This window comes from Phasianus colchicus, chromosome 3 (assembly GCF_987193195.1).
Source record: "Phasianus colchicus chromosome 3, bPhaCol1.hap1.1, whole genome shotgun sequence".
Taxonomy (NCBI): domain Eukaryota; kingdom Metazoa; phylum Chordata; class Aves; order Galliformes; family Phasianidae; genus Phasianus; species Phasianus colchicus.
In genome coordinates this window covers 12926632-12953263 of record NC_143438.1, presented here as the reverse complement: position 1 = coordinate 12953263, position 26632 = coordinate 12926632, and the positions used below count along the sequence as shown (strand labels likewise).

At 38.8% G+C, this 26632-nt stretch overlaps 1 protein-coding gene and 1 long non-coding RNA gene across 9 annotated transcripts in view; one reads left to right on the top strand and one right to left on the bottom strand.

The window, feature by feature from the left end:
* CDYL (chromodomain Y like) overlaps positions 1-15240 on the top strand; it is a 106828-nt gene extending 91588 nt beyond the window's left edge. For all 6 annotated transcript variants that reach the window (XM_090136985.1, XM_031589310.2, XM_031589313.2 and 3 more), the window contains 5 exons: positions 4153-4409; positions 5069-5241; positions 7978-8188; positions 12608-12751; positions 13623-15240. In XM_090136985.1, the coding sequence (XP_089993111.1) occupies positions 4153-4409; positions 5069-5241; positions 7978-8188; positions 12608-12751; positions 13623-13781 (944 nt within the window). In that variant the 3' untranslated portion in view covers positions 13782-15240. The remainder of the gene's footprint in view (positions 1-4152; positions 4410-5068; positions 5242-7977; positions 8189-12607; positions 12752-13622) is intronic.
* LOC116226564 (uncharacterized) lies at positions 15240-25425 on the bottom strand. Of its 3 annotated transcripts, none has more exons than XR_016465002.1 (4): positions 24572-25425; positions 18585-18883; positions 18149-18236; positions 15240-15896 (listed from the first exon to the last, which is right to left on the bottom strand). It is a non-coding gene; the product is annotated as an uncharacterized LOC116226564 (long non-coding RNA). The 3 variants fall into 3 exon arrangements; XR_016465003.1 differs by lacking the exon at positions 24572-25425 and adding an exon at positions 19466-19901; XR_016465004.1 differs by lacking the exon at positions 24572-25425 and adding an exon at positions 19168-19443.
* Positions 25426-26632: the final 1207 nt, after the last annotated feature.

Here is a 26632-nt window from a genome sequence, read left to right as displayed (position 1 = left end):
GAACTTCCTGTGTTCCTCTTTCTGCCCGCTGTTCCTTGTTCTATTGCTGCATGTCACAGAGATGGTTCCACCCCCATCTGCTTGACTCCTACACTTCAGATATTTATAAACAGTAATGAGATCCTCTCTCAGCCTTCTCCAGGCTGAATAGTCTGAGGTCACTCAGTCTTTCCTCATATGGGAAAGGCTCCATGCCACTCATTCACCTCCACTGGACTCTCTCTAGGAGATCTGTCTCCCTTGAACCAGCAAGCCCAGAATTGGACACAGCATTCCAGATGTTATTTCACCAGGACAGAGTAGAGGGGAAGTTTCACCACCCTAGACCTGCTGGCCAAGCCTTTTTTTTTTTTTTGGATACTGTTGGCCACCTGGCCAGAAGAGCATGCTGCTGTTTTATATCTCATGGCCAACCTGTTGTTCACCAGGACATTCGTGTCCTTCTCTGTAGGTGGATGTTGCAGAATTTACTGGGGGAAAAAATAATTGGAAGACAAAAGCATAGTGATCTTAGCAGTAAGCTGGGCAGTTTCATGGTGGATGACAATTTGAATACTTGGCTTTAGGAGCATGCTCTGGTAATGGACTTGCAAATTCTAGGAATCCATAAATTTCTTGTGGATAGTGTTGAGAAAATACTGAAATCACACCTTCCATCTTATACTCATTCCTCAGGGATTTGACACAGCACCTTGTTGGGCTATGGATGCAAAACTAAACTTAAGAATTTGGGAGACTAACAGTAAAGCAAATCCAGTTTAGAGTGGAGCCTGGGATTTTAACTAGTAGCTGTGTTACTTGTTTTGAACTCATTGTGTTTATCCAGAAGATTCCTGGCATCAGGTATTTTGATTGTTATCCCCTTCATACTTTGAAGAGATGGCTTTTTTGTGCAATCCTTGTCTTCTCTAGGACGGATGAGGATGTTACCTTTGCTATTCTACCCTTTTTTCAACTCCCACATTTTGTGTCTGCCTTCCTTTTTGAAAGAGACCAGTTCCTTTCCTATCTACTGCCCATTACTTTTACTTTTCTTCTAAGAGCAGCTGCATGAAAATGGTGACTGTTAACAGGTTTTGATTAGAAGCAGCAAAACGAAGCATTCCTGTTAATATCAATTTTGTCCATATGGTGAGGCTTTGAGCAGTAGTATGTCTTCACCTTTAAGATGGTCATGTGAATGTTAATTAACTTAGTTGCAAAAAAAAAAAACAACCCACAAAAACTTTCCAACTGCAACTATGAACTGTTTATTTTTTAAACATAGCTCTGCATTCAATGATGTAACCTTTACCTGTTGATGTCTATCACGAAGCTCTGCTTTACATCTCTGAGCTGTTTCTTTGCTTTTAAGGACTGAATGTCAAAGAAACTGTCCCCTACTCTTCAAGGTGTAGAACACCAGACATGCAGTGCTAGTAACAAATGCTAATTGAACTTCTCTTAAGTCTGTCAGTGGAAAAAATCTCCCTCATGTCTTGTAAACACACTTAAGACAATTACATGGAAACTGAAAGCCCATCGGCTTTAGAAACAGCACTTCAGCACAAGCTAAATATCCCTTTTTCCACTGAACTGCAGCTGTCCCTTGTTTGTGGTTTGGAACTAACTATTGACAAGTGTGGACAAAATTTACAGAAAAACCTGAAACATCTCTTGCCCATTCAAAAAGCATGAAAAGTGTGTGGTGTTTATATCTTGGTCTCTCTTGCCAAATTTTCTGCTGCTTGAGTACATCCTTAGCAGTATAAGTTGTGAGCAAAGATCTACTCAAAGCTCTTATGCAAGTTTATTGACTTAAGGATATTTTTTTGGTGGGTGGTGTTTTTTTCTTTAGTTCAGTCTTGTCTGTTGCACTCTCTGGTTCTCTACCTTTTCTGTCCTTGCCATCACGAAAAGCAATAAAATCGATATATCAAGGTTTAGAAATCATGTTTGCTTTAATTCATATTTCCTATGGAAAAACAAACTGTTGCAGACAGTGATGCAATTTCATCCCATTTTCCTAAAGAAACATGGGGTAACAGTATTGTTTGTGCACTTCTCCTTTGAAGGGAATTATTTTTAAAGGAATGTAATCCATATAGTATGATTGGAAAGGGAAAAGTACCTAAAGCATCACTCATCAATTTCACATTTGGTCTGCATCAAATTTTTATTTATTCTGCTGAAATGAAAAAAGGGATTTTGATGAGATGTGAAAAACTTGAGAATAAGCATGACTCTTCTGTGACAACATAAAATATTTATTTTCCTTTTCATTTTATTCACATCTATTCTCTCTGAGGATGTTTACAAGCTGAACTCAGCTCTGTAAACCTTTTCACTTCAAACAGTTAAAATCTTGAATTGTCTTTATCTTCTTGAGAAAACACTATATGGTAAGAGAATTAAAACACCATTGCAGCAAGAAAGATTTGGAAATAGCAAAATAAAACCTTACTGCATAGCTCCTTTGACAGGCAAGTCGCCTATTTAATTAGGCAAAAATTCTTCTCAGAAAGAGCAGTGAGGCAGTGGCACAGGCTGCCCAGGGGGGTGGTGGAGTCGTTGTCCCTGGAGTTATTCAAGAAACAAGTAGACATGGCACTGAGGGATGTGGTTATTGGGCATGGTGGGGATGGGTTGGTGGGTGGACTAGGTGATCTTAGTGGTCTTTTCCAACCTTCATGATTCTGTGATTCTAATCAGACAAGATGTATAATGAGAGAAGTATTTATTTACAAACATTTAATATAAAAGTTCGCTTATTTGAAAGCAATTTCTGTAATACAAATAGAAGAAAATATTTAATGTCCCAAATTTACTTTCATTAGTTTTTATATATGACTTCATATGGGTCAAATAAAGCAACATTTAAATAAAGTTGAAATGTGGAAATTTAAATTATTTAGGTGAGTCCATATAATGCCGTCATAGGACCAACAATTGTTTCAAGTATTTCGTAAAATAAATGATTACAGCTTCATGTATTATCCAACCTTGAAAAATATGGCTTCTTCAGCGAGTTTATGAAGAACGAAACAAGATCCACCAGTGATGCTTAATTGCCTATTTATGTGTTCAAACTCTGCTTTTTAAAGGCAACATATTCATGATGTCCTGGAATATCAGTGAGATAAGAACTGAGGCTATCTGGTAGATTTTAATACAGGCTTAGATCTCAGTTTTCAGCAAACGGCTTTCAAACCTCCTGTGTTACGGCCTGCAGCATGTTTCCAACATCTTAACCCCACTGTTCCCTTTCACCTTGCACATTCCATCACATTAATCTGACGAATTTTACATTGAAATTTTAACATATAGATGGATATAATGAACCCAAGATGTTCTTATTTTCTCTTATGACTGCTAATTATTTGGTATTATGCCTCCTAATGTGGAGTACAGAAAAACCTATCTCTTCTGTGCTATGACGAATGGCCTGTTTACTTGCATTCCTTCAAATACTGTCTATTTAAATTACTGGGAACAAGACCAGGAAGACATAATACTCTGTTTGCCAGTTTTAATAGCAAAATTGTTTAGACTTGAGAAATATCTCATTGTCTATGAATCCATTAAAATATCCATCACTGCATGCGTCTTGTTTCTCTCCCAAAGCAATACAGCCTGTATTTCTTCATTTCTATTTTCCTTTAAAGACTATTATTGTTTATATGATCTTGTCAATCAAGGTGTTTATTTGACTTGCTGTAAGTGTCATTTTTCTTCCATTTATTAACTTCTTGTGTTGTTTGAAATTGAAAGACATCTGCTTTCTCTTTGCAATCTTGATGCTGTCAGACCACTTAAAGATGTTGGAAAAGGAAAAAGCAGAGCATTCATATCTCTCCTGAATTTATTTATTTATTACACTTCATAAACCTACTGAAGTGCATTGGGGACAAATAAGCCTTTCCCTCCTCTCTAAGAACAAATATTGTTGGTTTGCTTTGCTCTTTTTCTCACAAGCGTAAAATTCATTTGCATTATTGCACTGTGTACAGCGTATATTCTGTAACATTTATCCAACTTCCATGGTAAGAAGTTTAATATTTATTGTATGTTCACAGTGATATGCCTAGTGTGTTTTCATGCTGTAGGGATTATGAAACTGTTGAACTAATAAAATGTAATTAATAGAATGTTACCGTTTAAACTATTTCCCAGGTACATCTACCTTTATGGAAGCATTAGCAGCCAATGGTACAACCAACATACAGACTTCTGTGACAGGAGTGACAGCCAGCAAACGGAGGTTTATTGACGACAGGAGAGATCAACCTTTTGATAAAAGGCTGCGGTTCAGTGTGAGACAAACAGAGAGTGCATACCGGTACAGAGACATTGTTGTCAGGAAACAAGATGGATTCACGCACATCTTGCTATCAACAAAATCATCTGAAAATAATTCACTAAATCCAGAGGTCAGAACAATCCTGATTTGGGAGGGGGGAGAGAGGTGGCAAGGGTGCAGAAGGAATTATAACTCTCTGCCTTATTTGTACCTCTTATTCAGGCACAAACACACTAAATGAGATTTAGGTTTTTGCTTGCAGGTTATTATGCATCCAATTGACTTGTAGGTTGATTCAGTTGAGGGTGTTAACTTATGTTATCTGAACGTTTTGATGTATTGTATTCTCTAATAAATGTGGAGATCACTGAAGTGCAACTCAAAACAAACTTTAGTCTGAATCAAGGTTCTTTTCCTCTGAACTGGTTGCATGTGCCATCTGCTGTCCAAATTACAGAAATGCTGAATTAATTCTATAGTTAAAGATAACATCTAATAAATTTTTTCTTAATGATTTCATTATCTCACTCTGATTATGTTTAGAAACACAAAGCTAACACTGGCGGGGCTTTCAGTTGTTTTGCTTTTTGTTTTTTAAACTTTCTTATATTTGAACAATAAAAAAAACTTTATAAATAATAACTTTTCTAATATGATGATTGGATTCTAAGGAAAAATGAGGATTTCAAAGACTGAGATTTTTCATGACAAAGGGGAAAGAACAGCATGCTACTTTCTAATGTTACAATAAAAGTACTTTAATGAATTTTTAATTCTTTTTTTTTTCAGGTAATGAAGGAAGTCCAAAGTGCACTGAACACAGCAGCTGCAGATGACAGCAAACTCGTGCTGTTCAGTGCAGTTGGTAGCATTTTCTGCTGTGGTCTCGATTTTATTTATTTTATACGACGTTTAACAGATGATAGAAAAAAGGAAAGCACTAAGATGGCAGAAGCTATTAGGTATGTAAACATATCTTCAGTCATCTGAGCGGGTTTTTTTCATTATCTAGTCTGTCTTGCTTTATCTTTTCTATTTCAAAAGCCTCTAATTCAACAGTACCTCAAACATTCACCTGTTATGTGATAAGCGTGCAGCACTTCTTTATACTCCCTGTCCATTTCTATCTGAGTTGTTATAGTTGAATAGTGTTGCATCACTATTTATACTATTAAAATTTAACTACGGAAATTAGTATTATGATAAAATTTATCCAGTTGAAGCCAATTTTAGAAGACTTCAACAGCCATATGCTTTCAGGAAAGGTAACTGAACATACAGAAACACAAGATGATTGTGTTGATTGTGACTGAATGATTAACAGTATAGTTGATACCGAGCAGTAGCATTATGGATATTTTAGTAGTGAACTAGTAGTGAATAAGTCAATACTAGTTACCTGTTGTGGTTGAACCCAGCAAGCAGATGAATGCCTCACTGCCTTTTGCTCATTCCCCCACATCTCAGTGGGATGGGAAGAAAATAGGCAGGAGGAAAAAAGGTAGAAATTGTGGGTTGAGATTAAAAACTATTTACTTAGACAGAAAAGGAAGAAAAAAATAACAGTAATGGTAACTTATACACATATACACAACCATAAACTAGAAGAATGTTTATGGAAAAATGTATGGATCTTGCATCCCCAAGTACAGGGAAGCAGCTTATCATCTGAACAGTTTTCTATGGCCTGAGATCTTGCAGTAACTCCTGCATACTTCCAGAATAACTATATTCCTTCAGACACCTATGTTCAGTTGCTACTGTGCTGTATGTGTCTAAACTTTAAAAAAACAGGTGGGGGGTAGGGGGAGGCTTTACTCATAAATTTATGGAAATCCCCCATACAATATCTAAAACTGAATTGAAAAGACACCTGTCATTCAGTTCAAAAGATTGTTTCACAAGTGCTGATTCCTATATGCTCACCTGAGAATTTAATAATCATGCACCTGCACTAAATATGAACAACATTATCTTTTGTATCAGACCTATTAACTATGTGAGGGAGCTGGGCTTGTCCAGCCTGGAGAAGAGAAGGCTGTGATGTGATGTCATTGCAGCTTTTCAGTACCTAAAAGGAGCCTATAAACAGGAGGGGAATCAACTCTTTGAAAGGGTAGATAACAGTAGGACAAGGGGAAATGGTTTTATGTTGAAGGAAGGAAGATTTAGGTTGGGTATCACAGGGAAGTTCTTCACTATGAGAGTGGTGAGGTGCTGGAACAGGCTGCCCAGAGAGGCTGTGGATGCCTTGTCCCTGGTTGTCCCTGGGGTTGGAGATTCATGATACTTGAGGTTCTTTCCAACCCAAGCCATTCTATGATTAACTAAGAAATATCAGTATTGTACTTGTGAATTTGGAGTCTCTCTCCCTATCCCCCAACTTTTATGCATGCATACTTTTATTGGAACTGGGATGATTGTGTTTTTGTGTTGATAAGTATGAGAATACACAATTGTAACTTAGTATGACCCCATCAACTAAGAGAGAGAGGCTGTGTGAGGCACAAGATTTTAACACATATCAAGGTTGTTAAATGCACAGCTGTTCTATAATTGTGCTTTGTTGAACTGGGAGAAGTATCAGACTTTCATGGGATCACAGAGTGGCTGAGGTTGGAAGGGGACCTCAGGGTTCATCTGGGTCCTTCAGCAGGGTGCCCAGGACAACGTCTAGACAGGGTTTTGAAGTTTGTGCCCATTGCCTCTTGTTTTGTTACTGAGAACGACTGGAAAGAGCCTAGCTCTGTCTTCCTTGCAGCCTCCCTTCAGCTGTCTGTATACATTGATAAGATCCTTCCCACCCTGAGCCTTCTCTTCTCCAGGCTGAACAGTCCCAACCTTTCCTCATAGAAGATAAGCTCCAGTCCGTTAATCAGCTTTGTGGCCCATTGCTGAACACTGTCCAATATAACCCTGTCTCCCTTGTACTTGGGAGCCCTGAACTGGACACAGTATTTTAGGTGTGTTTTTCCTCATGCTGAGGAGAAGGATCACTTCACTCAACCTACTAATGACACTCCTCATAGCGCGGCACACAATATCATTCGTCGTCTTTTCCATGAGGCAAATGTCCAACTTGGTGTCCACTGGGACTGAGTCTTTTTTTCTGCCAGGCTGCTTTCATTGGCCTCCTGAATGAATTAGTGCATGGGGCTGTTGCTTCCATGCTGGACTTTGCACTCCTTTTTGTTGAACTTTGTGAGGTTCCCGTTAGCCGTTGCTCCAGTCTGTAGAGGTCTCTGGATGGCAGAACAATATTGTAGCAAGGCTTTTTAATGGTCAGTAAGCTTTCTGAGAGTACACTAACCCACCTAGGTCACAAATGAACTTGAACGTGACTGGACTGAGAACTTAGCCCTGGGATATAGGGCTGGTAACTGGCCTCCAACTAGACTTCGTACCACTGACCACCCTTTGGGCCCAACCATTCAGCCAGTTTTCAATCCACCTCACCATATCCATACTTCATCAGCTTCTCTGTGAGGGTTTTATGGGACATGGCGATGAAAGACTTACTGAAGTCTAGGCAGACGATATCTACTGCTCTCTCCTCACTGGCAAAGCTAGTCACCTCCATAGTAGGTTATCAGGTTGGTTTTGAAAGTGACGTTGCTATAGAGATTAATTATTAGAGATCTCAAGGGCTGGTATATTTTGCTTTTAATACATGAGTGCATGTTCTTGTTTTTCTTCAGGAATTTTGTGAATACTTTTATTCAGTTTAAGAAGCCTATCATTGTAGCAGTAAATGGCCCAGCCATTGGACTTGGAGCATCTATATTGCCTCTGTGTGACGTGGTTTGGGCTAATGAGAAGGCTTGGTTTCAGACACCATACACTACTTTTGGACAAAGTCCAGATGGATGTTCATCCCTTACATTCCCCCGGATAATGGGCCTGGCTTCTGTAAGTAGCTTGCAGGGCAGGGGATGACAGCTTCACAATACAGTTGTGAAACTTTATCCAGTGATTTCACGATCTTTTAAGCTTTGCTGTGCTATCTTTATTATTCTTTCTCTCTTGAAAACCTTTCATGAGAAACCAGTATTTATAGGTTCTCTGCTGTTGCAACTTAGCTTACAACTGAAGGCACCAAACAACCAGTGTGAGACCTAATCCCCATCATGGGTACCCTTAACTCTTTTGGTGGCAGAAGGGGAAGGTGTGTACCTGGATACATGCTCCCAGCTGAGGTCTTAAGAAGACCAGCCAATGGTGTCTTGCATTCAGCACAGCATCAGAAAGTGTAGTAAAGAGTACACTTGTCTGTGCTTATGTTGCAGATCCCTGTATCACCAACTATCAGCAGTCTTATGCTAATATGCAAAATAGGTAAATCAGCTTTCATGCACTCATTCTCAAAAAGTTTTGTTGAGCTTCCCTACTTTATGGATCTCTCCTGATGTTAAATGAGTGCGTTATGCAGGAAATACTTGGTCCAAGTCACCCCTGCAAATCTTTTTTTTCTCATCTAAATTTTAGCTTTGTATTTTGTTTGTACGGTTTTACTGGCTTGAAATAACTGATAATGCTTTGCATTGCTGCTGAAGCTATAAGCCACATTATTTAAGTTTTTCTTTTTTCCTGTTTTCCAATCAGAAAAAAGAATTGAATGTAAAAAAGAAAATGCTACTTAAAATGTTCTTACCTACATTATTTTCATGTTGTTTACTTTTTTTATACTGCATTCCTTGAAAACTTGGACCTACATCCCATTGCAGTCAAAACTGAATAGTAACAGTGTGAAACAAGCACTCACAGCTCTGTGGTTTTTTCCTAAGTTACTTTTTATTATAAAATCCAATTTTCCCCCACAGGCATTTATTGATTTTAAAAATACATATTTTTAACATGTTTAAAGCATCAGGTTGAACAGATCTCATAACTAATTAATTGCGTGATGTCTGGATTTAGTGAGTAGAAGGGAACAGAAAAGGTAATTGAAACAGGTTAATAGTTATGAGTATATTTAATATATTAGCATGTTACAACCTACTGATTGTTCCTTTCCCTTTTTATTTGGACATCAATCCATTCATTCATCCATTCATCCATCCATTCCATCCATCCTCGTCCTTTAGAGTGAGTCTTGTGGTTGTTACTTTTTGTTTCTTCAGAACTTTCATAAAAACACAAGCTCTTCCCTAGTGTACTCTTTCATTTGCCTTTGTGAATGCTCTCATTCTTAAATTTAAAGATCTAAATACAAAGCTTCTAGTGCTAATAATACTGTATTATTCCATAGCTAAATGCATTTTCCAAGGGAAAGTCCAAACTGCTGCTTTCATACTATCATTGACCCTTTGCAGTACAGCAGTGTCAATGCTGTGCAAGGCAAAGTTGGTCTTTAATCAGTGGGTTTTGTGAAATATATTCAGAAGCCACATTGGAAATTTCATTAAAGCAGCATGCTTCCCAGAGAAGTCAGCAGAAAAAAGAGGCAACAAGCAGGAGATGACAAACATTTGGGGGGGGGAAGTTATACAAAAGAAGGGGGACCTCTGTCTGCTTTGAAATTTGTTTTACAAATGTATGGAAACAGATACCAAGTAAGTCCCACACATAGCTCTTGTAGTTTGGTTTCATTGCATTCTTTTTATCAGCAGCACCTAGTAAAAATCTTATAGGGCAAGATTGTTGGAAATACCTTCACTGAGTGGGTCAGTCTCAGCAGCTGAGCAGTACGTCATGTAGAATTTTTTCCTAGAATATGGTTGATGTGAAGCTCATTACTGCAGGAAATTTGAAGTACAGACTTGGGATTCAAAACTGATTCTGTATTGGGAATACTAAGAAATTTAGAAGGATGCTTAAGCTCTGCTTCCGAGTTCTGAAAGCAGATCTGTAATAGAGGTTGTGAAGTCTGTTTGGGAAGCCCTGTTACTGTGTGTCTGCTGTGGAGTTCTTGCTCTGTTTTTTCTGGTTCTGGCCATAAAGCACAGGAGCTGTGTGATCAAGTTCCACACACTGGCTTTTTTTTCAGTCAGTCTCCAGCATGCCAGCACTATGTCTTAAGCTTTTGTATCATACATGGGGGATTCATATTTCCTGGAGGCTGTAGTCTACATCAGTCAGGATCTTCAGCACTGTAGGGAGCTGCCTCTTAGCAGTGCGTGGGAGAGTTGAGGTGCTCTGTGGTATCTGGGCTTGTGTGGAAGTGCCTTGATGCACTTTGTGTTGAAAGAGGGAAACCGAGACCAGCAGATGTCTCAGTGCTGTATGGCAGTTCCTCAGTGAAAGGAGAAGTATGAAACTGAGTTAATGAATATGAGAATTGGTCATGAGAATGTGGTGTTAATGAAGTATTTTTATCATCTTCATTTCTATGGCTGTATTTTATTTCTTGGGAAGTAGGCAACAAGTGTGCTAAATTGCAGAGCAAATACAAGACATGGTCAGATGAATAAAACTTGTTTGGCAGTGGGTCTCCAGCATACAATATGTATAAATCTAAAGATTCCCCTTTGAAATCTGTCAGCTGAGATCACTGAGTGCGCATTTCATGTGAGGTTTTCTGCTCATGCTGTGCTACAGCTTGCAGAAATAAGATAATTGCACCACTAGTGCTTGTTGTCTTCACATTCAGGAGAACAGTGTCTTTGAAAATAATAATGATTATGTTTCCTAGCAGTCATTTTTTACCTCATCACTTAAGATCTATGTGAAGAATACGTAACTGACTAGCTGACTGACTTAAAGTGTTAAATTTCCTAACTGCCAGTAGATTGTCTTCACATCTTGATCAAAATCATTACTAAGTATCTTTCAAAATTGAATTTAAATTTCTAAATATTTTTTCCTCCATTTTCTATTTTTTTCAGTCAAAATTATGTCTATCACTGATTTTTGGCTTGCATTACAAGTCAGTATTGTTTGTGTGTGATCCAGAAAATTAGAAGATAGATATAATTATGATGATAAATCTTGTGTAGTTAAGCTTGATGGAACCTTTCACAGAAGGTATTACTAACAGGGATATATAACTTATATGTCAAAGATCCTAGGAAGCATTCCTTTTCACAAGCCAACTGAGCAGGGGGTCAGTAACTGAACAGCCTCATGTTCCAAGTGTCCAGTGATGGTTTTGTCATATTTTCAATGTAATTAGTCATTAAAGAACAGGAAGGCTGATTTTACAAAGTTGATGATTACTCTGAGCTTTTAATCTTCACTGGCTGTTTCTGTGCAGATATCAAGGCAAATACAAAGTTTAATATTATATAGTTTAATTGTCTGTAGAAGAAACTTCATTAAGAGAGATACATAAACATATAGGGTCACGTTTAACAGGGAAGCTATTAAACAGTCAACTGTGTGATTGGAAATCAATGAATTCAATGAATTTTACAGAGATTGTTGTATAAAATGTATTGTTCTTCTGTTCCTTTATTAATGTTTTTTTCAATGCATAAGGTCTTCCTAAGATTTTGGGTTTTGATTGTTTTTGGTTGTGTTTTTTATTGCTGTTGGGACTTTTTGTTTGTTTATTTGTTTAATTCCTTCCAAAAAGATTCCTCTATCAGCTTTGGAAAGAATTAATCAGTTCAATATTAATTTTCTATGACTTCAAACAAAAAAACAGCTAATATTCCCATTCACATGCCTCAGTGGGTTTTGGAAATTGAACTCCAAAAGATGAACCATCTATTTCAAATGTTGCATCATAAATGAAATGCTACAGTGCTGGAGACATTTGAGACAGGCTCAAAATAAACCATATATATATATATATATATATATATATTTAGGTTTCAGAATGTTCAGTATTTTAAAAAATAATAATTAACAGCAGCCCATTTAATTATGCTTTTCTTTCAAGATGAGCAGTTCACAGGAGGTCTACCACCAGAATTGGGTTATCTTTATAATTTACAGATAAACGTAGGCTTAAAAATAAATAATAATAATTTTAAAAAATATTTTTAAGCAAGACTTAATTACTGCAAGCATTGCTATCATGGAAAGCAAGGTGATGAGTTCATTACAGACCTGTCAGGCATTGTAACCTATTACTATATGTACCATATGCTGCAGTACTCCAAGAAAGCTGAAGCTTACAATACACTCATGAATAGGAAATCACAAAAGCCATCTACACATTTCACACTTAATCATAGACCTCTATTTCTACAACTACTGAAGCTGTATAGTCAACACCAGTGACCAGCTCAGCTGTAGGCAACTCTTTGTCTTTAAAAGCAGGAAGAGCCATAGTCAAACTCTTTCAAATAGCGTAGGCATTTTTTCTTTTCTTTTGAGCATTTTTCCTTTGATGAGTTCTGTCTCATTACATTTCATACCAGAAGTAACTTTTTATCCCTTCAGGCCAATGAAATGTTGTTCAGTGGAAGGAAGTTGACTGCGCAGGAAGCTTGTGCCAAAGGACTGGTCTCTCAAGTGTTTTGGCCAGGAACGTTCACACAAGAAGTAATGGTTCGAATTAAGGAACTGGTGACATGTAATTCAGTTGTAAGTGTCCTTAATTTAACTACAAGCAATTTACTATAAGGAAATAAATAGAAATTAATGTATTGTTAGACTGCATTTTTACATTCTCCCTCTCAAAAAAAAAAGACAAGGCTTACACTCAAGTATAGTATTGACTATTAATGGGCTTATTTTATTTTAATTTTCTGTTGTTGTTCTGAATTTAGAGTTCATCTGCTTTTTTTTTAAACCATATGCTGTAATATGTTGTGGTTAAGAACACTGCACTCTTTAAGAATATACTTTGTTTTTAACTTAAGTATAAATGATACAGTAGATAAGTCCAACTTATTCTAATTAAGTTGTCCTAGTCATAATTTGAGTTGTAATTTAAATTATCAAGGAAATTGGTAACTTAAAAATTGTGTGGCAAAAATGCAGTTTTTGACAACAGGTTAAGCTTTCAGTTTTTACTGGTGATGCTTGTGGTGCTCATGTCTGTATGTGTTATGGCAGTTCTGCATGATGGCTGCAACCACCACAACCTGATGCTTCCTTAAGGAAAGAAATACAGTACAAAGCAACTGTTACATGCATTAGATAGTATGGATTTTGAAAAATAATAAGTGAAAAAGCCAACTTTTTTTTTTCCAATCTGTTTTAAATGTTGTTTAAAGTAGAATGTCTGCCTGTTTATTAGAGCAGTTTTGGATAACAGTATTACTGTTAACCTTCACCAAAATGAAATTAGTTTTCTTTCTCACATTATCACTATAAAATCATGCACATGTAGTACATGAATAGTTTGAAAAGCTCATTTATGAATAACATCAGAATCTGTTTGTATATAAATGTTTGTATGTAAATGCACAAGTTGCTCACAACTGAACAAACTCTTCTTTTTCTGGTGTAGGTACTTGAAGAATCCAAAGCTCTAGTACGTAATATTATGAAGGTGGACTTGGAGCAAGCAAATGAAAAGGAGTGTGAAGTTTTGAAGAAAATCTGGGGCTCAGCACAGGGGATGGACTCAATGTTAAAATATCTGCAAAGAAAAATAGATGAGTTCTGATGAGGTGCCCATTGACACTGGAATTGTACTTCTTGGACATCAGGGCAAACAGAATATGCCCATTTTAAAACCTATATAAACTCACCCCTGGCTCAGCTTGGGAACAGTAGTAAATCCCTCCTCCCCCCCCAGTTTTATTGTCAAGGGGTATGAAAGTACTGTATCACTTAAATTTGAACAAAACTCCTTTTTCCCTGATTGTTGTGTGTGTATATGTGCACACGCATAAAGTATGTGTGTGTGCACATATACAGAGCTTTTATGTATACAGAATGCAATGTGTGACAGCATGTACATAGACACATGCACACAGAAGGTAAACAATGACAGAGTGCACTACCAACCACCTCCATAAAGGCTCTAGTTTGGGTCATTGTTGGCTAGTACTGTATCAGACAGAGAATGGATTATTTTCTGCGTGGCAGGGAAGTCTGGAATAATGCTTTTCTTTTATCATTAGAATACAGAATTGAAACGGGTATTAGCCAGCCCTTACTTTCACTGCCCAACAAGTCAGCTAAGGTGTAAGGCACTGTCTCAGAAGGTTGACATACCTCAATGGAACATCCTAACATTTTTCAGATGAACTCCTTAAATCAAAAATATCACCCAAAAGAGAGCATGCTCAGGATTAATGCTAGGGAAACACTTTGCCCTTTTCAGGGGAGTGGCATAGAGGGGTGGGAGGAAGAGAGCAGGAATGCATTTAATTCTTACCCAGATAACGTGAAGAAACCACTGTTTCATGGGGAAGGGCAATGAGGGGAAGCAGGGGGAATGTGGAGGGGAAAGGAAAAAAAGACAAAAAAAGCTTGTTTTGCAGTATTAGTGAATCACTGAATATCTATGTATGAATATCCTAAGTTATAAGTTAGTTTTAGTGGGTTTTCAAATAGCCTTTTCTTTTTTTAATAACTACATAAGTGCTTCTGTTGCTGGGTGAGAATACTACTTTATATACAGTTGTTTGGTTTTTATTTCCTATTTGCTGGTTTAATTGATGTATTACACCAAAAATGCATTTTATGTTCATAAATTTTAGGTTCACTTAGAATATATTATTTAATAAGTTAAAATTCTTTTGGCACACTATTAAGTAAAAAAAAAACTTTTAAAAAAACTACCTTATATTAGATGTTTAATGTTCTTTGTCTACGCTTTTTTATTATTTTAAATATACACTATATACAGTATGGTGTAAAAGAGTGCCCTGTGTAAATAGACCTATTTTGCATTCCTTTCAGGAGTGGTTATTGATTCCTGACTGCAGATATCTATTATTATTTGGGTATCTGTGCTTGCAATCTTATTGAATGTATTATGAAGAATGGAATAGAAATCAAACCTTATTTTTGTACAGTTTTGAAGTTTTTACTTGGAACTGACCCACCTCCCCTTCCCAGTGGAGAGCTGTACAGTGTGTAAATCTGCCTTTACCTTGGATTGGTACAGTATTTTTGCATCTGTGGGACCTACTTTTTTGTTCTAGTAGTTTGAACTATATATAAACTGTACAATCTGTAAAGTTTTTATAGAATAAATATTCAGCTGTGAAAACTGGTTAAATAAAACTAATATTTCTTAACACATTTTAAACGTGGTTCTCACACAGTTGTCTTCTTCAAAGGCAGTTCTGATGTTAGAGGAAGTATTGCTTAAAACTTGAAAACTAGTGACCTCATTATTCATGTTTTACTCTGTCAGATGTAAATAAGCTCTTACTTATTCCTTTCACAGAATGGCCAGGGTTAAAAGGGACCTCAAGGATCATGAATTTCCAACCCCCCTGCCCAGGCAGGGCCACCACTCATCCCACCTAATGCTAGGCCAGGCTGCCCAGGGCCCCATCCAGTCTGGCCTTGAACACCTCCAGGGATGGGGCATCCACAACCTCTCTGGGCAGCTGTTCCAGCACCTCACCCCTCTCTCTGTAAATGAAAGAGAGAAAAATCAATTGGTTGTGGTAAACTGTACCGACATTTTCTCTGAGAAGAGGTTGATAATCTCTCAGGACAGCCCTTTTCTGGCACTTTGGAAGAGGCATTTGAGCAGAGATTGCAGCTATTCTGGCTTGAGAATCATACAGGAGAATTTCTCTGATACAGCAAACTGCACCTAGAGATAGGTAGAGGAATTACACCAATCAGAGGTTAGTCAATTCAGATGGAAATTGAATTCTGCTTCATTTTGTGCTGTTACTGTCAGTCAGGCTGTTCCTATGCCTACAATTTGCATATTCAGCTGCAAATAAATTGGAAAAAATCCTTAGTTCAGACCAATTTCTGTACACAATAACCAACTTCACACTTATAAATTGTGCTTCCATTCATAAATGTACATATCAGCACATTGCACTACACAGATACTGCTTCTATAGGAACATACTGTACAGCCCCATATAGGTCAGAAAGCACCTTTGGTGCCCAATAGTTACTGATGTGCAAAATAAGTATTTTCAAGTTGCCTTCACAGAAGTCAGGTCTTTGTCTAGCCTGGCTCACCGCAGATACTTGCACTGTTCCACATAAACTTGCACTACTGCATAGATAAATCAGGTTTACCTTCCTGCTGCTTAAAGGCAGCTGCAGCCACTGGGGGACTGACTGGGCCCAGGAGAAGGGTGAGAAGGGCTGCTGAAGCCAGCATTTTTTCAAAGGCGCCTCACTTGGAGTCACAACCTCCCAGAAGCAGTTGTACGTGAAGACTGCTTTTCTATGCTGATTCTAGTGCTGATGTGTAAACAACTTCTGAGCATCACGAAGTTGTTGAACCCAGGTGCAAAGCAGGATCATAGAAACAGTATTTTTCTGAATGCTTGAGAGAACTTCCCTGTGGTGTTTCCCAGCTTATTTTCGTAATAAGGAAAAATAAAATCTACACTTCTTTCAACCTCTAAGCATGAAGACAAATCATGAAGCCTGCTTTGATGTCAGGCATTCAGCCATTGGTCAGAGAATTGGGAATGATGGTACTGGAGTATAAGTTTGGGACAGGACTGAGCCAGGCTGAAGCTGACTCCTGAGGCTCCTATCAAGATTGTCTGCTACTTTGAGTGCATTGCTGTACTACACAATCAATGAATGCAAAACAATGGAGAAACATTGGTGCTGAAACTTAAAAGTAGAACAGGGGCTGTGGTAGTACAGTGTAGGCATCTCTCTATGATGGTCTAGTTCTTCTGAAGTAGGTATGGCCACAGGCACTAGAGCAAACAGCAAATGGTTAAGTATTGGCAATTGAGCTGGAGTAAGTCCTCCTCACATAAGACTGCATTACATTTGAGTTCATTTTGAGTTAAATGACACTACTTTTCTCCTGTCAGGAAACAGGACTAGATAAGCCAGAGGTTGAAGAACATACTTGGAACTGGTAGAAAGCCACACACATACTCTTCTCTTGTGTCACTTTGAGCAGAAATAGAAAGCACAGCAACATTTTTGCTCTTTGTAAGTTAACCTACAGCATACAAAAGGTATTTTGGGGTAAGCTGAAGAGCTGAACTCACCTAGATGTCTTTCCCTTGTTCCAAGTTCCAAATTTGCCCAGACAGCATTTAGAGCAGTTTCCTTCAGAGAGTCCTTGGCTGTATTGCTGCTGTCATTGCTAAAGGGTATTTTTCTCTGTACTTTAGAACCTTGTTCTGAAAACAAGGCTCAAGGGAATTAAATCACTTTGTTAGGTGAGATCCATTTCTTAAAGCTATGCTTACTTGAAATTAATTGAAACACACAATACTGCAGCTATAACTGCCTCCCCTTGCACCGATACAAATTCATCATGCCTTTACCCAAAGGATTGAACTGTAAACAGCTAGAGAATGTGGCAATAAACAGCATTTCTAGATGAGAGGATGAGAGACCTTCAGTAAAATGGGTCAATGACCTACCTCAGTTTGTTGGTTGAAGTTGAGGTACTTCATGTTCTTCTGGGTTGTGACAAGTATGAGTAGGAGGGAGGAGATACCTCTCAACTCATTTACAGTTATGATTTTCCATGCTAAGGAACTGCCAGCAGCTGTCAACACTCAGGCAGTCTTACCATGCTATATCAGAGGCTGAGTTGGCAACCTTAAATCATGCAGCATGAGGGCAGAGTTATGCTGAAGACGGCATACAAGTTTTTTTTTTCCTTTCCAAAGATGTAAGCATCAGGATGAGAACCGTGATACAGCACAAGACCACCACGTTGTGTTCCTGTCCTGTACAGCCCTGCATCTTTATAGAGAGAATACTTCAGTTACAGGTCTTTGCTTTTTCCTGCTCTTGAGGAACACTACTAGCAGATTGTCATGCACCAGCCTTCCAAACAAGGAAAAAAAAAAAAAAACATATATATATATATATATAAATACACTGTGAGGCACTCACTCCCAGGATGAAGAGCAGTTTGACATTCTGAAGTGCAGTGCAAAACACAGCAATGGAGATGGAGTTCTTTTAGTCCTACTCATCAGTCCTGCAAAGGGAAAAATAAATAAGGGGAATTGGAAACCACATAGACAGAGAATAAGTACTTAAAGCAGCTGCATGGAGAAACAAAGGAGTAGCAGTTACTCTCCCTTAGATCCTTATTCACACCACCCTCAGGATTAGAGGAGGTGAACAGGAGGTATACTCTACACTGATGTACTGAACAGGTATATGTACATTATCAGTACATATGCCTGAGCTCATGCAAACTACAAGCCTCATGTTTGCAGGACCTGGTCCTCATGGGAGACTCCAACTACCCTGATATTTGCTCAAAGTATAACACGGAAAGGAGAAGGCTTGAGCTCGTGAACTCATTGATGTATGTAAATACCTGAAGGAAGGATGTAAAGATGACAAAGCCAGGCTGTTCTCCACGGTCCAGTGCCAGAGCTGATGGGCAGATGCTGTGGGCACAAGCCAAAATACAGGAAAGTCCATCTGAACATCAAGAAATGTTTTCAGTGCAAGAGTGACTGAGCACTGACACAGGTCTCTTGGAAAGGCATGGGATCTTCAGAAGCCTCCTGGACACAGACCTGGACAATCAGCCTTCAGTGGGCCTGCTTGAGCAGAGGCTTAGACCGGGTGTCTTCCAGCTGCATCTTCCACTCTCAACTATTCTGTGATTCTCTGGAAGGAATAAAAATACTGGTATTCATTTTCCACCAATCCAAGCATCATCCACAATCACTATGGCTAGGGTTGCAATGGCTATAACTTTAGACTAAACACATGCTAGAAACTACATAATTCTGTACAGAGAAATCAGTTCATAATGCTATAATAAAACAGTATTTCTATGTGAAGTTCACTGAGCTTGTCAGGCTCAACTGGGATCTTTGTCAAACAGCTCTATTTTAAAAACAAAAACTGGAAAACCTGCTAAGTCAGGAACAAATAAAACACATACATACATAAATCACACTTGCACTCCATCATATAAGTGATAAAGTAAGAAACAGTTTTCTTTCAGTGCTAGTTCACATATGGTCTATTGCATCACAGGACTGTGTCATAGAAGCATGCTGTGATCAAATGTCAAAAGGCAGAAAAATGTTCCCTTTCATCTCATGACCCCTCTGCTGTTCAGGAAGGATTATTTTTATTCTAAGTAAGGTTAACAACAAAGCAAAGCTAGGAGCTTCTAAACAAGATGGCCCCTTGAATCAAAAGGATCAAAATAAGAAAGCAAATGGAAGCAACACTGCCCACCCAAGCAAAAGCTTTTTGCTTGCTTTGTAGGCCTGATGACCAGTGATGTCAAACAGGGGTCTGCAAACTGAGCTTTGTGATCTCAGTAGCTGAACTGTGACATCCACAGAAGCAGCTGTAAAATCAGCACTACATTGGCTAAGAAAATTAAAGTTACTCATTTTTGAGTGTTTATGAAAGAATTGTGTGTTCATTTATGCCAACATGAAGTTACATTCAAGAAACAAATACATCAGTACATCCAAAAGGCAGAGAAAGTCAGGTTTTGATTCCAATTTTCATAAAGCAAAATGAGTTGCTGAATTTTCAGAAACAACTAATACAACAGCCTGTAACACTGTGCATATATAATAAAAACAATACACCATATCAAAACTGTACAGAGGTCCCCTGATAAAAGTTGATCATCTAAGAATGAAAGTAATTTTGCTAGTATCTAGAAAGGCACACACAGAATCTGACTTTAGCTGGGAGACTTCAGAAATCCTCAGCAGGATTTTGTACCCCTCCAAGAAGTTGCAAGAACATCAGAATAAAGATCTTTCACGTCTGTTTTTCCTACCTCCTAGCAGCAAGACCAAGCTTTCTCAAGTGGGGTAGAAGAGTTTCAACCCCAAGAAAGGGAGGCACATTCTCACTGCTCTTTGTGAGAAGACTGCATTTGTCAGAGCTGCAGAGCCTCTGACTGCTTCTCTATGGGAAACCCCAGGGGAGAAGTAAGGATCTCCTCAGAACTGACATGAAATTGTTAAGACTATCTTGAAGAAGGAAAGAAGCAAGGCATGAGAAATCCGAGGCAAGAAGTGCAACTATTCCTAGCAATCATGGCAATTGCAGCTTTGTAAGTTAGTCTGGCCAGGTGCCCAGAATGGGTAAGCAACCCTGAACCAGCAGCATGACAAGCATATGGGAGTTGGCACAGCTCAGGAGTGATGCAAGATGACCTCCAACTTCTCAAAAAAATATCTTAGCTACACTTCTAAGCTTTTTTTTCTAATTGTTGTTTAAATTAATAAACCTAGAATTACTCCAGGATGGTGAAGTTTGATTTTTTCCAACAGTATGATTCTATGATAGAGAAACTTTCACAAGCAGTACTAGGAACTCTGAAGGTAGATATCAGGTATCTTTTACTTGATGTCCTGTGGTATAGACAAAAATGGATGAGTTTATTTATTTATTTTTAAACAGAGGATGCTAGAACACAATTATTTCATACTGTTACCTGCTCTGCATGGGCTTTTCATGTCTAGAAAGAGTTAATTTGAACAGCAGTGTTCCTTCTGTAGCTGGAACTATGCATTCCCTGATAAGTTTGTAAGAAGACGAAAACACAAAGTCATAAGAAGTGGTGTCCATCAGTTTTAGAGAGAGAAGGGTCAGAAATCATATGATACAGGAGTCCCTGAAAGGCTGTGCATCACATTCTTCCCTGGCTTTCTCATCAGCACTGTGTCCAGCATCATAATGTCCTTCACCACTCTACTACATTGCTATTATCTCACAGTGATCCTGAAGCAGAACTTTAGAGAAGTTCAGAATAGCTCTTACCAACAACATGCAAAACCATCTGCATCTAATGGGGTCAGAAATACCTGTATTAGGAACACAGGTGTGCTGGAATTCTGACATCTATCTTGCTTCATCTATCTGGAGTGGTACTATACTGGCAAAACCCAAGATCCTAAGATGCTTAGGCTCCTTAACTCCCATTCACACATACATAAGGTAACTCATGAGCATTGGTGGCTACGAGCTGTGGGAAATTATACTTATTATCTAATTTTAACAGGCTCATCTTTCTTAATGATCTTTTTTATAATGAGCGAGTAAACAGTCCCTTGGGATCTCATTTTATTTCTCTTCAGGCCTTTTTAATTTGCTAGTTTCTCAGGCCTTGATGCCAGCTTCCCACATACTCAGAATCACATAAATCACAATTGCATCTAATTTGCATCTTTTCTAATAAGAAAAAAAACAAAGCTTATTTCTCTCTTAGTACTACGTCTTTGGACATTGTTCTGAAGTCCCATGGAGCTGCATCCAATTCATAGCAGTACAAAAGTGACTGGGGCATAGCAAATCTCTTGGTTGCCTTCATTCCAAACTCAGTTTCTTCTGCTGTTATCTTTCCCACAAGTTCCACTTGATGCCTACTAACACAATGCACAGCATGCTGGCTCTAGACTCATTGTTTATGCTACTCTTGACACTCCTCACCAGCCCCCTACCAGCTCAGTACTTTTTTTTATTCTGCTCACTCGTGCCAAACACTGAAGTCATAGTTTGAGTCTTCAGTTCCCTCACATCCCTCGCTCTTATCCTTATTCTATAGCTCACTTTTCCCTTCCCTTACTCTGACTTGACAGTGTTTATAACTCCACCTTTTTCAAATCTGTATTTACATAATGGACAGCTGTAATGTATTTTCCTTTTCCTCATCTCACTAAAACCTGGCAGCTCACAATGCTCAGTCCTCATGCATTTGCACATCTTCAGGGAAAATCTGGAGTTCACAGTGACATGGGGGTTAAGAAATATGAAGCTTATTTTGGCTCTGCCATGATTCCGACTCCTAGCAGCCAATTTGCCTCTTTCAAAATGCCATTTTTCAACAAAACCCATGGGCTTTAAGACTTTAATTCATGCCAAAACTGCATGCAGATGAGCAGGTTCCAGCCAGCTCTCATTTGCTACAAAGCCAACATGTAATACAGCTCCATCCTTGCTTTCAAAAACCTCGTGACAGAATAATTCATGTAATAGTCCAGACTTCTCTTTGGCTAGCTCCAGTTCCCTTCCCAGAAAGCTCCCCTTAGCTCTTTACAATACCTTGAAAATGTTTTTCACTATCTCACATAATTATTGTTTTTGACAGTTTGTCTCAGAATTTCCATGCACCAACATTTTCCATCACTAAGGCAAGCCAGAGCAAGAGAAAGAGGAAAAATAAGGCATGATAGATTCATTTTGTACTTTGACCAGTACCTCCAAAAAGCGTTCTGTGTGACATTCTGCTGACAGCAACATCCTGAGAGCAGCTACAGGCACTCAGCACAACAGGCTATATGTCTGACCACAGGCAAGGACAAACTTTCTGAACCTTAAGAACCACCAAACAAGTTTGAAAGCACTGGCTTTGGGGAAACATTCTGAAGTGCATTTCCTTTCTCTCGGCCCCTTTTTCTATCAACAGCAAAACCTTCCCTGGAAATTTACCACGTTTGTACAAGTCTGTTTGGTTTTTTTTCTTTAACATTTGGAAGCAATGAAAGGCAGAAGTGGATTCTTTTTGCACACTACAGCAGCAATGGACACAAAACTGCTAGCGGAATATGGGCATTTCATGTTCAGCACCAGAACTGGTTAGGATTTCAGTGAAGTTCTCAGAATTTTTGCTGCTTCCCTTCCTTCCTATTCCCAAATACTGACTCCTTCAGCAAGAACACTCAAGGTTTATGCAGGAAGGTTTTAGCAGAAATCAAGTTTACCCCCATTGTAGTAAACCTGACTGTAGAGACTTCCAGACTACAAACATAGCAAAACCTCTGGGGGAGTTAAATTGCAAAAAACAAACAAAAAAAAAAAATCAGCAAAATGGAGATAAATGCAAGTCCACAAGACAACAGCTACTTATTTCTACTTAGAAATGTAGAGTTCAAGAAATAAGACTTAACTCACACTCAAGGCCACACAGATCATGAGAGGACAGAGCTCAAGGGCTGACACCAGATGATTTAATCAAAGACATGCCATCCTCAATGACACTTATAAGAAAGTGAACCACAGGTAATTTACAAGTTATATATATTTGGTCGGCATTCTCGTGTCATAAGAAAGCAAGGACAAGAGACCAAGATGGTTTATTACAACAGTAACCAGATTCTTGACCCTCACACAGATGCTGGCACTTGCAGGTCTTCTCTTACAAAAGGGCAGTATCTCCTCTTCTGGTTGGACTGGGAATGGGATATATCTAAGTATGGGTAGAAGCATTTGGCAGGGGAGGCTGTTGTAATTTTACCTTTCCTAATAAAACAACTAGTTTTTAAGAAATTCAGGAGGCTGTGGAAGAATATGGGAATTCATAGTTTGCACTAAATTCTTAATATCAGCCACTGTTAGGATCTCGGTTGTGTGTACAGAAGCTGTTCTGTTTTGTCCACAAGGCTCTTACTGAGTTTGAAGAAGTAAAACAGAGCAGATCCTCAACTCAGTCTTGAACTGCTCTATCTTTTTCTCAATTGCTATCTAAAAGATCTCCCTTAGGCAAAATTTATCATATTAAATCTCAGTCCAAGACCAGCTTCTAATTTGTTCTAGTTTTTTTTGCTTGTCCACCTTCACTTTTTTGTTGTTGTTACTGAAATTTAATTAGGGGGAAGGAGAGCAAAACAGCCATTTTAGAGCAGTAATCGTGTGAGCTTGCACACTTCACTGTGCTTTTACTTTGCCCTCATAACTTACAGGGATCAGAACTTCTGACACTTTGAACAAAATCTTCCCCATAAAGCAAAGTTCTATGCTATTGAGAAGTCTCTATCAAACTTCTGCCTTATGTTACCACTGCAGTTTTCTATCCTGTCTGTTTCTGAATCATCTTTTCAGGGTCTTCCAGAAAATGACAAATGAATGACCACTCTCCAAGAGCAGAACAACAACAGTGAAGAGGAAAACCACAAAAACAAAACCACCACCTTCTTGGAGATGTAGCATTTGTGAGTCAAACTGTGAATTGTCAGTGCCGAGAGCTTTTTGTCTGAATGGTGGTTGCCAGATTGCTCTTCCAGAAGAGAGGCCAAGAACTCCACAGTTTTTATTTCCTGGAAACAAACCCTGCTTGCTTATCTACACGGCCTGTGGCAAACACTGGCCAAGGGCAGGGTAAGCAGGCCACTAGGCAGCCCTCTGCCTTCAGCAGCGCCCATCTCCCTGGCTGGTTTCTCAAATTCAGCACAATAAACAACTTTAGAAACTACACAAGTAAATGCAGGAGGAGCATTTGAACTTTCTCAATGAGCCTACCAACACCAGTGTAAGAAAAAATAAGAAACAGCCATTCCAGACTACAAAGTCCCACAATAGTCCTGAATAGGGCAAACCTACCTTTTGATAGGCATGAAGAAAAATATTCTTCACAGCTCCTCTTCCTAGAGGTCCTCAGCATATAGTTAACTTGGTCAGGCCACAGATTAGAGAAGGAGCAGGAAGAACAGCATCTGGATCTAAGGATGTCTCAAATTCAGTTGAAACTTAACAGCAACTCCGCTTTCAGCCCCCAGGGAAGAAAACTCAGTGTAGGTTTTCATTCACAAAAGTAGTAAATCTATAGAATAATAATTGGCTATCCCACCCAGATTACCAATGTCAGTGAGAAGCTCTGCATAGAGCATGTGTGTTTTCTTACACTGAAGTGTTGTGGCTATGCTCCAAGTTCCCAATTCCATAGGAGCTATACAGAGAGGTTCCCACGGCCAACAATACTTTAGGGACTTGAAAGGAAGCTGCAGGAATGCTTCACTATTTAAAAACGCATTCAATTCTGTTCAAGAGAAGGCATAGAGGAGGAGGCCTCCCATACATAAGTAAGGTTGAGCTGAAGGCCCTTTTGATGCCATAAGTTGCATAGCTTCTTGGCAGTGTGTTTAATCTTGTCCCTCTAGATCTTTACCCAAGGCAAGGAGCTTTTAGTTCACCTTCATCTAACTTGGCTTAACACATAGATGTTTTGAGCATTGCTTAGGGAATAGTAAAAGGAACCTGGCAGGAAGAAGTTGAGGGGGAAAAAAAGTGAAAAAAGAAAAATAAAGCCTCTGTCTGAGAAACCAAGGAAGCAAATAGCATCCTACTGATTCTGCAAAGCTCCAGGAACTCTATCAACAGGGATCAAAACCTGACTCCTAAAACTCACGTATTATCCTCAGAATAGTATTGGCTGCTTCCCACCAGATGCACCAATTTCTGTCTAGATCACATTGCACTGACACTCCTGTAATGGAAGCCATAACTAACAATGTTTCAACAAAACAATACGTGGGAATTTAGCCATGTCTCTCTGCTCATTTTACAGGGAAGTCCTAAAGCTAAAAATCTGAGCCTTCCTCTTGGGGAAAACAGAACAATGAATCTTGCTGCGGAGTGACACATTCAAGGCAATTAATTACAAAAGATTCAGCTCACAAAGTCACACTCTGAGTATGACTGGAACATAAATAGATTAGCAGCCGCTAAGGATTGCTCCTCCTGATCTGAAAAGAATGTTCCCTCTTCACTTTTGTAGCCTTTAAAGATGTACAACCATTCTTTTAACAAGAAAAGCCATTTCACATTTTTATAAATATCCCAAATGCTTCAGGTTACCCTTAGTTACCCTTCATCTCTGTTCTCGACAGTGCTGCCAACACAGTCATGCTTTCCAGCAACTACAGCCTTGCCTTAAGCAGAATAAAACCTATACCACTTCCTTCGTTTACATCATTCCCCAGACAGGTGGAGGAAAGATATGACTTGTTTTGCCCTGAAGCTCTGGTCAAAACCACTGCTCTCTGATCAGCAGCCTTCAGAGGAAGACAGATGCAGCCAGAGCTGATTACAGGTTTTGAAGTTTTGTGAGCATTGCATGCACCTATAGCCATCCCAGTGTGCTTTACAAAGCCAGTAGTATCACTGAGTCTGATGCACTGAAACTGCCAGAGCAGCACAGAACAACAAACTGTACAAGGTCACCCAGTAATTTGTTATCAGAACTAAAACCCAGCTCTCTCTACTACAGTCCTTCAGGCAGCTCTCCCAACTCGACTTCCCCTCTTCAACAACAAAAACAAAAAAACCCCACACACAAAATCCATTTTTCTGTCAGAGCAGGCTGAGCTAAACTGCAGAATGAGAAGAATCTGGTGCACCTTCAGATTCCTGTTGGAACAGTTACATGATAGAGCGTTTACACAAATGATGGGAAAACACTGGCATAAATTTTTCTTTGAACACAAGTTAAATAAGGGACTGCAAATTCTTGTTCTAGGAGCTCTAAAGTTGGATTTATTATCTAACAGGCTCAAGAAGTGATGCTTAGCTGCTTGGTTTTGTGCCTGCCCTGCAAATGTTGACAGCTAATTTACTTCAATAACGAAGATACTTCACTCCATAACATGCAGTCTGTGATGGTCC